At 38.0% G+C, this 15,047-nt stretch overlaps 1 protein-coding gene across 15 annotated transcripts in view; it reads left to right on the forward strand.

The window, feature by feature from the left end:
• Positions 1-14,328, forward strand: part of RALYL (RALY RNA binding protein like) — a 741,752-nt gene extending 727,424 nt beyond the window's left edge. For 3 of the 15 annotated variants that reach the window (XR_013178318.1, XR_013178319.1, XM_077167107.1), the window contains one exon: positions 13,541-14,328. Coding sequence is in view for 2 of the 15 variants with exons in the window: in XM_077167107.1 (XP_077023222.1) it covers positions 13,541-13,563 (23 nt within the window). In the remaining 13 variants the exon portion in view is untranslated. The remainder of the gene's footprint in view (positions 1-13,540) is intronic. The other 12 variants (XM_077167103.1, XM_077167102.1, XM_077167100.1 and 9 more) reach the window with 7 other exon arrangements.
• Positions 14,329-15,047: the final 719 nt, after the last annotated feature.

Genomic DNA, 15,047 nt, shown 5'->3' on the forward strand with positions numbered 1-15,047 from the left:
TGGCGATTAGGTGCTATCACCTGGCTTCTACCAACTCAGGATCCTGTCATCCCCATTGTGTTTAAGGATTCCAGCTCAGTGACAGCAGTTCCCCAAATAATATCAGACCTACAGAGAAGTGCAACTACAGAGCTATTCAGGGATGATGGTGCTAGTCTCACAGATTTATTTCTCACTGTTCTGGTAAAAGGTGCATCCTCCGGACATTCCTGGTGTAAGAGCAGGCTTTGCTTGATAAATCCACTCTAACATTCCAATCTCTCTAAGCCTCTGGATCCCCTCATCTACATTATACCAGGGCAGTACTGGCATTTCAACCTCAGGTAATGTCGGCCACCTTTTGATCCATGTTTCAGCCAACCATCCAAACAAATTGTGAATGTCTTTTCTAACCCCTCGAGCTATAACATTGAATGCAGAATCTCTGCTTAGTGAGCCCATATCAATAAATTCAGCTTTATCCAGCCTTATATTCCTCCCATCATTATCCCAGACCCTTGAAATCCATTGCCACACATACTCCACACACATAGGAACTTTAGTCTATTTATAGGTCTGGAAGAAATGAGGGGTGATGAGGGTGGGTCATGAAAAGAATTGAAAGTCTCTTCCAAACCATTTGCTTCAGGGCATTCATTTGCAATTTCATCTGGTGAAACAGAATTAATCACTCTAGGGCTAATTCCTTCAGGTGGAGTTTGGGTGGCCAACTCCTCAAGGCAGCTATGTCCTCAGTGTAGACAATTGCAGGGTTATCTAGAGAAGACTCAGCATGACCTAGGGTTTCAACCTGCCTCCAACATCCATCCTGCCTATCCATCCATATGTCACCATCCACTTTGTCAGGGTCCCACTCCTTTCCAATCAATGTCCTCACTTTAATGGCAGACACCATCCAAGATTGAGATTTCAATTTACATTGTAAATTATCTTACTCTAATGTAAGATTCTGAGTCTGATTTTTGGAGATCTCATGTCTACATCTACAGGAAATAAGATTTTCCTTCAGGACAATCACAGAAACGTCTACATCTGTCAGATGGCACTTAAGCTTCTCATTTGAAGGCTTAAGCTCATCCCTTTCATTCATTAATGTATACAGTGTATCTAACATCAACCAGCCAGCATCTCTATACTTCCTATTTCCACAAAACTCCATAAAGGCGTCAAAAACATTATTCCCCAGAGCCCAGATTCGTACAAGCAAAACATTAGAAGAATCGAATGGTGATATTTTGACTCTCTCTCTTGCAAACTCACTCCATGGACTGGTAATGTCATTCTTATTATGGGAATCAGAGTCCTTAGTGCCTTTGATTCCAGTCAGAGTAAAAAAACCATTCATAAAAACCCATTTTTAAGATGCTGTTTCTTAAGAACCACTCCCACTACCAAGTTGTATTAGTTAGGATTCTCTAGAGAAACAGAATTAATAGGAAATATCCATAAATATAAAATTTATAAAAGTGTCTCACATAACCATGGGAGCGTAGAGCCCAAAATCTGTAGGGCAGGCTGTGAAGCTGACCATTCCGTAAGAGGGTCTGGACAAACTCCACAGGAGAGGCCCGCCGGCCAAAGCAGGAAGAGAGCCTGTCTCTTCTGAATCCTCCTTAAAAGGCTTCCAGTGATTAGATTAAGCATCACTCATTAAAGAAGACACTCCCCTTGTCTGATTACAAATGGAATCAGCTGTAGATGTAACCAACGTGATCAAGATTTAATTCTATGAAATGTCCTCATAGTAAAAGACAGGCCAGCACTTGTCCAACCAGACAAACAGGTACCACCACTTGACAAAGTTGACACATGAACCTGACCATGACACCATGTTAGAAGATCTGACCTAAATCCATAGCCCATAGCTGGGACCCCTCTACTACTTTTGGACCTCCCAAATTCTGCCTAGCTGCCTGACTTGTCAGTGCAATTTCTAGGTTTTTGTTTAATAGATAAGCAGATTCAGACTTACTGTGGAGAATTTTTTCTAACCAGGAATATCCACAAATGAAGAAAATTGCTTCATGAGGTGAAGAATTCTATATCCCTTGAGATAGTCAAGCCAAAGCTATAAACCCATCAGTCCTTGCTCCTATAGAAGGCAGTGCTGCTTTGGTTGGGAGGTTAGAAAAGATCACTCTACAAGCCTAGGTGACTGCTGAGTAAGTTGGCATGGCGTAGAGTGGCCAAAATTAGCCTATCTTTTCTAAAAATGCACTTATTCAACATTAACCCCCTATCATGTATAAGGCTTAGTGGTTATAATATCCAGCATTTATTAAGTGTGTGTTATGTGCCAGGCACTGTTCTAAATGTTTTATGTATGAAACCTCATTTCATCCTCACCCAAATCTTATGAGGTAGGTTCCATTATTATTGTCCCTATTATAACAAAGAACACAAAGTAGAAAGAGGCTAAACAGATTGCCTATGGCACATTACATAAGGCAGGCCAGGACACAAACACGGTAATTGGCCTTCAAAGCCTATGTCTTAACCATTTGGCCACTCTGGCTCTCTGATAGCTTCTGAAGATACAGCAGAGAAGACAGACATATGGTCCCTAGCATTTTTTATCTTATCACACTGAAAATATGTATTCCTATAAGGAAATCAAAAGAAGCTACACTGTTTACCTCTTATTTGAAAATTACTTGTGATTTCAATGAAATGCAATGTTCCCCAGAAACTCAAATGCTCTGTGTGTCTAGATACAAACGCTATTGCTGCCTGCATGCCTTTGTAATTTATAGCAGTAATTAGACAGGGGAAATGATGTCATTAACTCTTATAAGTTTTTTTAATCACATATCGTAAACAATGTCCCAAACCAAATAACTACAGTATTTTTAATTCAGTATCAAAAACTATTTATACCATGTCTATAATTCAATCTAATAACATAAACTAAAACCTAAATGATGCAAATGCTTGGCAGGAAAATAGTTCATGTGAGTTTGGTAAATAAAATTAAATTATTTTACCATTAAGATTTTTCTTTCTTTTTTACTTTTATGACATTTCATTATAGTATTTTATATTTTCCTTCAGTTTTTGAAGAGAGAATAGAACCTCTTAGCATTACATTTGTAGTAACTTAAGTCATATGACTATAGAAAATTATTATCCCAGTTTTTTCATCTCTATATTTGGTTATGATATAACAAAGCCCACTAATTCACATATTTGCGATTCTCTGATGACAGAATGAAGATATGTTCAGTGTGTCTTTTGGTCATACTTATTTCATGATTGCTGTGAGACGAATGGAGAATAGGATGAGGACATAAGAAGTACTGGGCAGCACAATGGGTTTGAGTTATAAAATTGAGCTCTTAGGATCAGAGGGAAAAAAAATAGGTAAGGAGAAAGTGGACATGGATACCAGAGAGAAGCAGTGAGACTTTCCAAGTAGCAGGCCCAGAAAACAGTTTTCCAGTCCAGTCATGACTTACCAAGAATCACTATAGTTAATGTCAAGAGTTTATCTGAATTAAATAAGTTCAATGGTGTGGAGAAGTACAACAAACAGGAAAACTCCCACAAAAATAAGTATGCTAACGAATAAGTTAGTCAACTATAGTTCCATGGATGCTGACGGAAGACAGCAGAATCCTGGGTCAAACACACAAGACTTTATTACTTACAGCAAAAGCAGCAGCAGGAGCATCTGCATAGTTGTGCTGGTTCCCTGAGTTGCCAAACCCCAATTTGAGGTGGAGGGCCAGGTGGAGCCTACATCACCAGTATGCTACACAATACGCATGTATTGCAGGACTACATGGTGCATTCTTGAGTTACATCACCTCTCGGGATTGTCATTAGTGTAAACAATCTGAAAAGAGTCCTGGGTGAAAGAACAGTGAAGGTCTTGTGATTTTAACACACTCAGCAAAATGTGTGTAAATGTAAAGAGACCCAGGGAGGACAGCCTCCCAACCATGAAGAGTGGTGGTTTGCAAAGAGTGGTGACCAGACCAGTGGCAGGAGTAGTCATAATTTACCAGAAATGCAAATTCTCAGGCCTTATGCTGAAATGATGTGTGTACCCTAGAAAAGTCATGTTTTAATCCTAATCCTATTTTGTAAAGGCAGCCATTTCTTCTAATTCCTATTCAGTATTGTATGTTTGAAACTGTAATTAGATTATCCCCCTGGAGGTGTGATTTAATTAAAAGTGGTTGTTAAACTGGATTAGGTAGAGGTGAGTCTCCACCCATTTGGGTGAATCTTGATTAGTTTCTGAAGTTCTATAAAAGAGGAAACATTTTGGAGAATGAGAGATTCAGAGAGAGCCGAGAATGCTGTAGCACTACGAAGCAGAGTCCACCAGTCAGCGATCTTTGGAGATGCAGAAGGAAAAATGCCTCCCAGGGTGCTTCATGAAACAGGAAGCCAGGAGAAAAAACTAGCATATGATGCCATGTTTGCCATGTGCCTTTTTATCCAAAAGAGAAACCCTGTCTGTGTTTGCCATATGTCTTCTCACTTGAGAGAGAGAGACCCTGAACTTCATCGGTCTTCTTGAACCAAGGTATCTTTTCCTGGATGCCTTTGATGGGACATTTCTATAGACTTGCTTTAATTAAGACATTTTCTTAGCCTTAGAACTGTAAACTAGCAACTTATTAAATTCCCCTTTTTAAAAGCCATTCCGTTTCTGGTATATCGCATTCGGGCAGCTAGTAAACTAGAATAGATTTTAGTACCGGAGAGTGGGGTGCTGTTGCTGCAGTTTGCAAATACCCAAACATGTTGGAATGACTTTTTAAATGGATAAGGGGAAGAATCTGGAGGAGTTGCGAGAAGCCTGATAGAGAAGGCCTAGACTGCTTTGAAAAGACTGTTGGTAGAAATGTGGACTCTAAAGATACCTGTGATGAAGCTCTAGACAGAAATGAGGCACGTGTTATTGCAGACTGGAAGGAAAGTGAGCCTTGTTTTAAAATGGCAGATAATCTGGCAAAATTTACTAGTGGCTTTGGCTGGAAGGCAAATTTTAAAAGCCATGAACTTGGATATTTAGCAGAAGAGATCTCCAAACTAAATGTGGAAAGTGCAGCCTGGTTTCTCCTCACAACTTATAGCAAAATGCAACAGGAGAGAGATAACTGAACTCTTGGATACAAAGAAACCAGAAATTGAAGTTCTGGAAAATTCTGGGTCTCCAACAAGGGAGACCCCAGAAAATAGTGCCCTGTGTGAGGATTTAAACCAAATGTGGAACCAGCCAGCCATTTCAGAGAAAGCCAGGATCGGACATGAAGTTATTCAGGAAGGATCTGTGGAAACTCCTATGTCTGATGGGCATGATCCAAGGCTACTGCATAGAAAGCCAATGAGAGTGCTGTGGGACCTGTATAAGCAGAGCCGCTGCCAGTCTGGACTCAGGGGTTCAAAGAAGGGAAACATGGGAGGAAAACTAACTTCAGAGGCAAAGCCATGGAGGCTGAGGTCTGAAGTCAAGAAGCCTGGGGCCAGGAGAGTGGACCCAACCAAGCCCGTGGAGAGGGTGAGTTTGCCCCAAAGGCAGAGGATGGGCCTTCTACCTCGCTGCAGTGGAAGAGTCATGCTGCCTCAGGCCTTGGAGAGGGTGAAGCACATTCCTTGGGGTTTGGGGAAAGCCTGGCTGCCACCACAAGGAGGGGTTGAGCGTGTGCCCCAGAGATGGCAGAGAGCCCAGGTGCAGACCCAATGCTTGGAGAGGGTGGAGCCAAGGAAAAGGTGGTCTCCCCAGTGCCCCACAAAGTTGCATTTGGAGAAAGGCGGGCCTTTGCGTAGGCCATTGGAAAGGGTGGGACTGCCACTTTCAGAAGCCCCAAAGGTAAACGACTCCTAGAGTTTGAAATCTAATGAATTTTGCCCTGCAGGTTTTTGAAACAATATGGGTCTGGTGACCCCCCTGTTCTTTCCTCCCTATGGAAATGTGTATATGTATCCCATGACTGTTCCTCCTTTGTATGTTGGCAGCAAATAACTTGTTAGGAGTTTTCAAAGGTCCAGAGCAAATGGAGAAAATTTGCCTTAGGACTGCCCATGCCTTTAACTAACTTTGATGAGACTTTGTACTGATTTTATTCTTGTATTAATCTTATATTTGAAATGTTACTGGAATGGTTTAAGGTTCTCCAACATTGTATGGAACGAATGTACTTTGTATATGGGGAAAACATGTCTTTTTTAGGGTCCAGAGGGTGGAATGTGCTGGTTAGAAATGATGTATGTACCCTGGAAAAGCCATGTTTTCATTCTAATTCCATTTTGTAAAGGCAGCCATTTTTCTTCTAATCCCTATTCAGTATTGTATGTTTGAAACTGTAATTAGATCATCTCCCTGGAGATATGATTAATCAAATGTGGTTGTTAAACTGGATAAGGTAGAGGTGTGTCTCCACCCATTTGGGTGAATCTTGATTAGTTTCTGAAGTCCTATAAAAGAGGAAACATTTTGGAGAACAAGAGATTTCTGAGAGAGCAGAGAATGCTGTAGCACTATGAAGCAGAGTCCACCAGCCAGCGATCTTTGGAGATGAAGAAGGAAAAACACGTCACGGAGAGCTTCGTGAAACAGGAAGCCAGGAGAAAAAGCTAGCAGATGACGCCATGTTTGCCATGTGCCCTTCCAGATGAGAAAGAAACCCTGACTGTGTTCGCTATGTTCCTTCTCACTCGAGAGAGAGACACTGAACTTCATCAGCCTCCTTGAACCAAGGTATCTTTACCTGGATGCCTTTGATGGGACATTTCTATAGACTTGCTTTAATTAGGACATTTCTCAGCCTTAGAACTGTAAACTAGCAGCTTATTAAATTCCCCTTTTAAAAAGTCATTCTGTTTCTGGTATATTGCATTCTAGCAGCTAGCAAGCTAGAACAGGCCTCAACCCAAACAGTGAATCAAAAATTCAGTAATCTGAGTTTTAATAAATCCACCCAGAAATTCTGATACCCACTAAAGTTTGAGAACTCCTAGAACAATGAAAAGGATTCTTGATAGCAGTCAGGATATTGGGTATAGTCAAGGTTCTTCCACTAACTACCTGAGTGAGTCACTCACCCTGTCTGGGCCTTAATAGCTTCACCTATAACCAGAAAGGATGAGATAATTTCCAAGTCTCCTCATTCCTTATATGCTATGACATGTATCTTTATCAATGTCGCCTGTTTTAAAAATCTTAAAATGCACATGGAAGATATTGGTAAATCCAGGAGAAAGCAGCCAGCAGCTAGGCAAGTACCACATGGTTTCATTACAATCTTCACTGCTACAGATTGCAGACTATGGAGCGAATATATGTGTGTGTGTGTGTATATATATATATGTATGTTCTAGTTTGCTAGCTGTTGGAATGTAACACACCAGAAATGGATTGGCTTTTAATAAAGGGGATTTATTTCATTAATTCTTCAGAGGAAAGGCTGCTAACTTTCAACTGAGGTTCTTTCTTACATGGGAAGGCACAGGATGGTCTCTGCTGGTCTTCTCTCCAGGCCTCTGGGTTCCAACAACTTTTCCAAGGGTGGTTTCTTTCTGCATCTCCAAAGGCCTGGGCTGAGCTATGCATGCTGAGATAAGGTATGCTGAACTGCTTGGGCTGTGCAACACTGAGCTCTCTCATTTAAGTACCAGCCAATTAAATCAAATATTATTCATTGCAGCAGGCATACCTCCTACCGACTGCAGGTGCAATGAGCAACAGATAAGGTTCATGTACCATTGGCTCACGTCCACAGCAATAGATCTAGACACTTCACCTGGCCAAGTTGACACCTGAATGTAATATATATCATATACTGGTAGTCTGGAGCTAGCCCCACAGACTCACAGAACTGACTTATCAGCATGCTGGGAGTGGACTGGTACGTCAGACAAATATACAATAACAAATATGGAATAGGCCATTATACAAATTCATAAGAGCTATTTATGAATTTACACTGAGACCTGTAACTGACAAAGAGACTAATTTTTCTGTCCTCTAACCTGAGTATTCTCTTCAATAGGCAAGTTGTTAGGAATTATAATCAGAAATTTTACTTGAGCAGCACAAATTTAGAACAGAGAGTTGATTAAATGTTTTGATTTTCCCTGATATAGCCATGTCTACAGTAAGAATATACTTGTCACCATGGGTCAGGTTCATATCTAAAGCCTGGGCACCCTCACCCCTGGACAGTTTTTAGATGGTGTTTCAGTTTGCTAATGCTGTCAGAATGCAATATACCAGAAATGGCTTGGCTTTTACAAAGGGGATTTATTAAGTTACAAATTCACAGCAATGAAAATGTCCAAATTAAAGCATCAACAAGAGAATACCTTCACTCAAGAAAGGTCAATCATGTCTGTGGGTTTCTCTGTCACATGGGAAGTCACATGGTAATGTGTGTTGGCCCTTCTCTCCTGGGTTGGTCTTCAAAAGGTTTTCTCAGCTCCTGTGGGTCCTCCTGGAGCATTTTCCCTCTCTAAGCACTTATGAATCCTTTCTTTGTTTCATCTCTTAATGTAGCATCTCCTGGGGCATTTTCTGTCTCCCAGAGTCCTTTACTTGGTTTCATCTCTCTGCTCTCACTATGTTTTCTGTTTTTTTTTTTTTCTTCATAAAGGAGTCCAGTAAAAGGATTATGATCCACCTTGAATTGGGTGGGTCACATCTCCATGGAAACAACCTAATCAAAAGGTCCCACCAACAATTGAGTCTCCACCACAAGATTGGAATAGAAGAATATGGCTTTTCTGGGGTACATAACAGTTTCAAACCAGCACAGATGGTCTCTTAGTTTGCCAGGGCTTCTGTAACAAACACCACAGACTGGTTGATCTAAACCATAAACATGTATTCTCTTATGATTCTGGCACCTCAAAGTCCAAAATCAAGGTGTCAGGGCCACGTTTTCTCTGAAGTCTGAAGTGTTCTTGTGTTGGCTTGCTGGCAATCCACATCTTAGTCTCTACACTGTCACATGGCTGTCTCTCTTCCTGTCTTCCCCTATTGTGCACCTCCTACTACTATATCCAAATTTCCTCTTCTTACGGGAGTCATGCTCCTCTGCTTAATCCAATAATATTGGATTAATGCCTCTCTGATTCAGTTTGGCTTCACTTTCACCAATACTATTTTCTAAAAGTTCCTATTTACAAAGAAATTCACATCCACAGGACTTGGGGCTAGGACTTGAATATAGTTTATAGGAGACCTAAGTCAATCCATAACAGATTGGTCCAACTGAGTTGCCCTCCAAGAGTCTCCTGTTTTTCTGTATCTTAAAACCTTCAGTCATGGACCTGTCAAGTCTCAAGGACCGAGAAACCTTTCTGCCTCTCCTATATAGTCTCTGCCCTAATCATTTAAGTCTTGACTTTGAAGTTAAAATCTCAGAAGACAATTTGAAAGTCTTGTTTCCAAGTTTTTGGTGGGTTACCATACCTTTCTCCTCTTTGTTCTGTCCCGTGCTCCCTGCCCCACTCCTCTGCTCCCTAAATGTCCATCAACTAAGGAATGGAGACTATTCAGTCTCCAAGAACTACATAATGGAAGAATTAGCTGCCTTCACTGTAGCCATTCCAGTAAGTTATTACTCATCTTGGCCATTATTCCATTCTGGTTTTTGTGATGTGATTCTTTTAACCTAAATATATAATGTAATTTTGGCCGCAACAGCTTATTATTAGAAGGCAAGTTTTAACTTACAACGAAAAGTAGGTGCTGGAATCTGTTTGTGTTATTTAGAATTAAATTGAATTATAAGTCATTTGTTCTGAGAGATTTCAAAAGCCAAATGTATTCACTTTGTTCAAAGAAAGTGAATGAGCAATTAGTCAATAAACATGGTCAATGTTGACAAATATAGAAAATTCCTGTTTGTAAGACTCTGCTTTTCCATAAAATGTTACGCAGCCTGTATTTTCTCTAGCCATTTTTGCTTTTATAGATGCTACCTCAAAATATAGGCTATCTAGATTTCTCTAATTACTCATCACTTTTAAAGCTTGGTTAGAAAACAGGACAACAGAAAAATTTCTGATATTAAAGAAATCACAAGTTCTTAAAAAGTATGCAATTTTTGTAGAACTGTAAGTAAGGCATATTTATTCCACATATTGCTGTGCCAATTTTATTTCAAACATATTAATGCATGAGGTTGAAAATTAAATGTGCTAGCCCAGTAGATTAATACTATCCTTTTCATCTTTGTCAAATAGAACTAAATTGCTTGGTTCAATAAAATCCGGTCCCATCTGAGTGGCTCTCTTTGTTGGTTTTCAGAAAAGGGAGAGATTGAGAATTGAAAAAGCATTCATCATCAGGAGAATTTGTTTTAAAAGCACCCAAGCTCCCATACAACCAGTAGATAAATTACCCACTATTCAAGAGAAGGAGAGCACAATCAGTTTCCCATTATACTAAGCCAATCAGCTTCTCATGTGCCTGTCTCTCTTGAGCAAAAGGCAGCAAGCATGTCAAAGCTTTCCCCCTCTTCCCAGGCCTTTAGAAGCAAGCCCTTTCTCAGACTAAATGCTTTACGGAAGCTTTGTGAATACATTTTACCATTGTTTTTAGATAAGGAGCATGACATTCATGACTCGTACCCATATGGCTAAGAATACCTACTTCACAATGCAAAATTAATGTCGCTTTTATATTGTACCACTGACAGGCAAGTGCTTTGAAGCTTTATGGCATGGAAGTAAGACTTCAATAAATTATTTGCAATCCTACCTCTCCTCTTCCCAGAAGAATTATTTTTTGTGTGTAATCATTTTACGATTAAGAAGCAAAGGAAGGAATAAGGATAAATCATACTAGAAGTAATAGAATATGCAAAAAATCTGCAGGCTATTTTGTTTTTTTCCTTCCCAACAAAATAGATGGTTGTTAAACAACTATTACCTCTTTGGAGACATGAAGAATGGTGTAAGAATATACTGAATAAATTTCCTCTGCCATGATTTAGCCTAGAGAAACACAACTACAATTAATAAACTCTACAGGCACAAGTGTTGCAGCATTTTAAACATTTTGCATTTGTGATAGGAAAACAATCAACAGAGGTCTTAGAGACGAGAGTGTAATTGCAGTCATATAAAGAGTCTTATTATAAGGGGAAATGTAGGTCATTATATATGCTATTAAAGTGAAGTTTTAAAAAAAAAATAAACAATGGAACTGCACAAGACATTGAACCCTCAGTTAAACAATGGACTATAGTTAACAGTAGAATTATAAAAATTTGCTTTCATCAATTATAGCAAACGTACCACACCAATGCAAGGTGTTAATAAGAAGGTAGTAAATGAGAACCCTGTATTTTATGCAAGATTTTTCTGTAAACCCACAACTTCTCTAATAACAAGAAAAGAAAAAAGAAGGCAGTGGGGGGGAATCCTTATTTTCTCCCTGCACACAAATATCACCAATCAAAACCTCAAACGGCAATGCCTTCTGTTTGCGTATCAGTATAATTCTACAGGTTAATTTAATTTGCTTTCACTTAAGTTATCCATTTTCACATTGATACTGGAGAATATACATTATATGCATACAGGTAGCCTATATAACTTCCTTTACACTAAACAAATAGTAACATGCCTCTTTTGTATCATAAGGTCAAAACTTTGTGCTTGAGGAGTCATGCTCGAGAACATGTCCCGAAACTTCATAAGGAACTACAATTGTACAATGTTTCCACCTTTAAAATACACATATGTATATCTGATATATGGTATTGGGCGAGGAGAGGGAGAGAGAAGAGGAAGGAGGAAGTGAGTAGGGAAACAAAGAGTGAGAGTGAGAGAGTGAAAGAATATTAAAAAGAAAAATAAAAGAACTTGTGCCTTATCCATAGAAGTTCCTTTCCTAGAGAGATGATTTATTATAACTTTTGGCTATAGAAAAAATGATCTATTGAGGGATGTATTTTGTTTATTTTAATTGTTAGCTTCTTTAAAGTTTTAAAATAAATTGTTAGGCATTTATTATTAGCTTTATACCTATAAACCTAGCAAATTTCACAAAGCACCTCTAAGAGGTCTTTGAATAACTACTGTCCCAGATGGGCCAATGAAATGCCTTCAAACATTGTAAACAGCCTTTAGGAAATTTAATATTTTTGATATCCTGTTTTCAAATACCACATTCTTCTGGCTTAACCCATAGATCTTTCTGAAAATGACATACATCTTAAAATCTAACAAATGTATCAATATGATGACCTAAAGTTTTCTTAGATTTTCTGATATCATACCCAAACCTACTTAGACTTCAAATCATAAGACTGAAATCATATGTATTTCCAATTGCACCTTCTAAACTGAAATTACAAGATAGTCACTCCAATTAGCCAAATTCTCTCAAATAGCATAATTACTTTAGGCACCAAACATTGACAGATTTCTTCCTAAGTCAAAATATTAGTACTGTGATTTCTTTTCTTATAAACGTTTTATATTTAATTCCAAATCTTCCTAGAGTTAAAAGATATGTACTCACTAAGGAAGACAGCATCCCAGTTAACTGAATCATTTAAATGTATATATTCTGAAGTTTGAAAGATGCATACCTATCGAAGAAGAGAAATGATCATCCAATTACGCTAATATCCTTACAACTTCTGAATATCTTTGCCAGACATGAGATCTGGAACTGCAGACATCCAGAGCAATTTTCACCACCCCAACTGCCATACTTGCCTTTCTCAACGTTTTTGCATCATGGGGTTCAAAACCTAAATGAAAATTCACGTGACCCAACTCACTAGCAACTCACAGGAGTCAGCAGCTCCCATCCAAATTGATGCCTTGATTTGTCTTTGACTCTTAAGATATGCACATAGATTTTCCATCTAACTCCAAAGACCTTTAAAGTTGACAGAATAAAAATATGTATTAAAAGTTAATTAACTATACTTTCTAGCAAAATTTAAAATCCCAGTGATGGAATCCTACTTTCTTTTGAAATCAGATTTCTCAATTCAACTACTCAACCACTTGTATTTAGCTCTTTTATTTGTTGTTTCTGACTCATCATTATACTTAGGAAGTCATTCTCTTCCCTTCCTCCTTCTAGAACTCACATCAGTGTTAACACTTTGTTCTATTGCAAGTGCTTAAGGCTTGCACAAGGACTGCACTTTTCAAAGCTTTTTTAAAATTTTTTTTATTTTTTCACTTTTCAGAACTTTTTAGAGGAGAAAAGTATCCTACGGTTACTCCTGTTCAGGGCAGCAAAGATTCATGGACAACTCAAATCTCTTTTCCCTGACTAGAAATTCAGATGGCTTCCTTCTGACCTGGGTAACAGCTCAGGTTGAAAAATAATAGCCGTACACAAGCAATAAATTTGCTGGATTTCTTTTTTTTTTAGTCATAGTATAGTATAAGTGTAAATACAACAAAAGATTTCAGAATCTATCATAAAAAGTATTTGTCCCAAAGATCTAATTCTTCATCCTTTTCTTGATTCAACCTTAAAGTCTAATTCACATATATGCATGCTATCAAAAATGAAATGAATCTTTATATTTAAAATGTTTTCTTTTCTCAGTTTCTACAGATAAAGTGATCTGAAGTAATGTATGATGCCAAGAAACCAGAAAAGAGAAACTGTGACAACCCCCAGAAATGTGAAAGGAGGTTTCTTACTGGATAGCAAAATCTTTGGTTCAATTTATATAAAAACCCAAATAAATAAAATGGACAGTATTGTTCAATCTTAGAATTTCCATTTCTTCTATGTTCTAAGCTGTACAATTGTCAGGTTTTTATGGTTTAGGTTGTAAATGTGTTTTCCCCCTTGGTTAATTAAGCTGTTGTTTTTAAGTCTTAAAATGTGAAGGACATTTATGAATGGTAAGGGAGACACTGTATACAAATGTATATTTGTAAAAGCTATTTTTATGATTAGCATGTTTTACTGTTGATCATATATAAAGTCGGGTGATATTGCAATTCTATGTTTAAAGCTTATTTCCAACTATATCATATAAGAAAAGATACATAGTATGCTACTTTTTATAATTTATTTTTAATTTATAGCTTAAATTACTACATAGTATAAAATTCTTGAAAAAGTTATATTTCTGCCCTCTACAAGCACCATTTTTATTAATGAAGAATGCAAAACTTTCAGATGTGATACAATAATTAAAGGACTGTTGGTCTGACCTGTGACTAAATTGAGCTTGCTCGCTCTACAAAACTGACATGAATAAATTATTACCCAAAACATCAGTCTGAATTAGGAGATCCGATAAAGTTCAGTGCTCAAATAGTTAAGAAATAGATTGGAAAGGAATATTGTTTTGTCTTTGGATCCAAAGTTTAAATTGGTACATAAGTCACTTCATTTCATCTGTTACTAGGAATTCTCCTTTGCCATGGATTGCAGGTGTTTTACAGATGCTCTTCGCTGTTGTCTTGTCCTGTGAAAATGGAAGAAACCATCTTCACAGACTATGGGAGAATTCAGCATATAATTTCTTAATAAATACTCTCTTTTAAAACAAAGTTGGTGTGTATCTTTTCTTTGGGGCACGCTGAGTTTTAACATTCACTTTGAACTTTTAAAGTCACCATAATGCCACAAAATCTGTGCAATAATAAAAACAGGCTAACTTCACTAAAATGTATCTTTTATGGTTCAAATCCCCACACTTTATGGAGTGACCTGTATTCTGGATTATAGTAATTGGTCATATAAAAGGAAACAAGATGTTTGTCATACCTCAATGAAGGCACACTCAGATGTTATTTCTAAAAGGTAGATTTTTCCCCCAAATGCAGAATGTTAAGAAAATAGAAAGCAAAACTACCTCATCAGAAAGTATTTATGCTCTGCCATACTTAAAGTCTGCAGCGAAGTGATTGCCGGCTCCTCATTAAAGAGCAAACAGACAAACATAAACATCACTGAGAACACCTAATGGGATTAAGGCTGACTATTTTCAAAGAAAATGAAGGGAGACTAAAGAAATCAACCTTGGTAAGTTTTCCTTGAATTTTCTACTTAAATTTCTTTAAGGTGATTTATCCTTTCTCTATGTCTTTCAAAA

Source organism: Tamandua tetradactyla, chromosome 6, assembly GCF_023851605.1.
Source record: "Tamandua tetradactyla isolate mTamTet1 chromosome 6, mTamTet1.pri, whole genome shotgun sequence".
Lineage (NCBI taxonomy): Eukaryota > Metazoa > Chordata > Mammalia > Pilosa > Myrmecophagidae > Tamandua > Tamandua tetradactyla.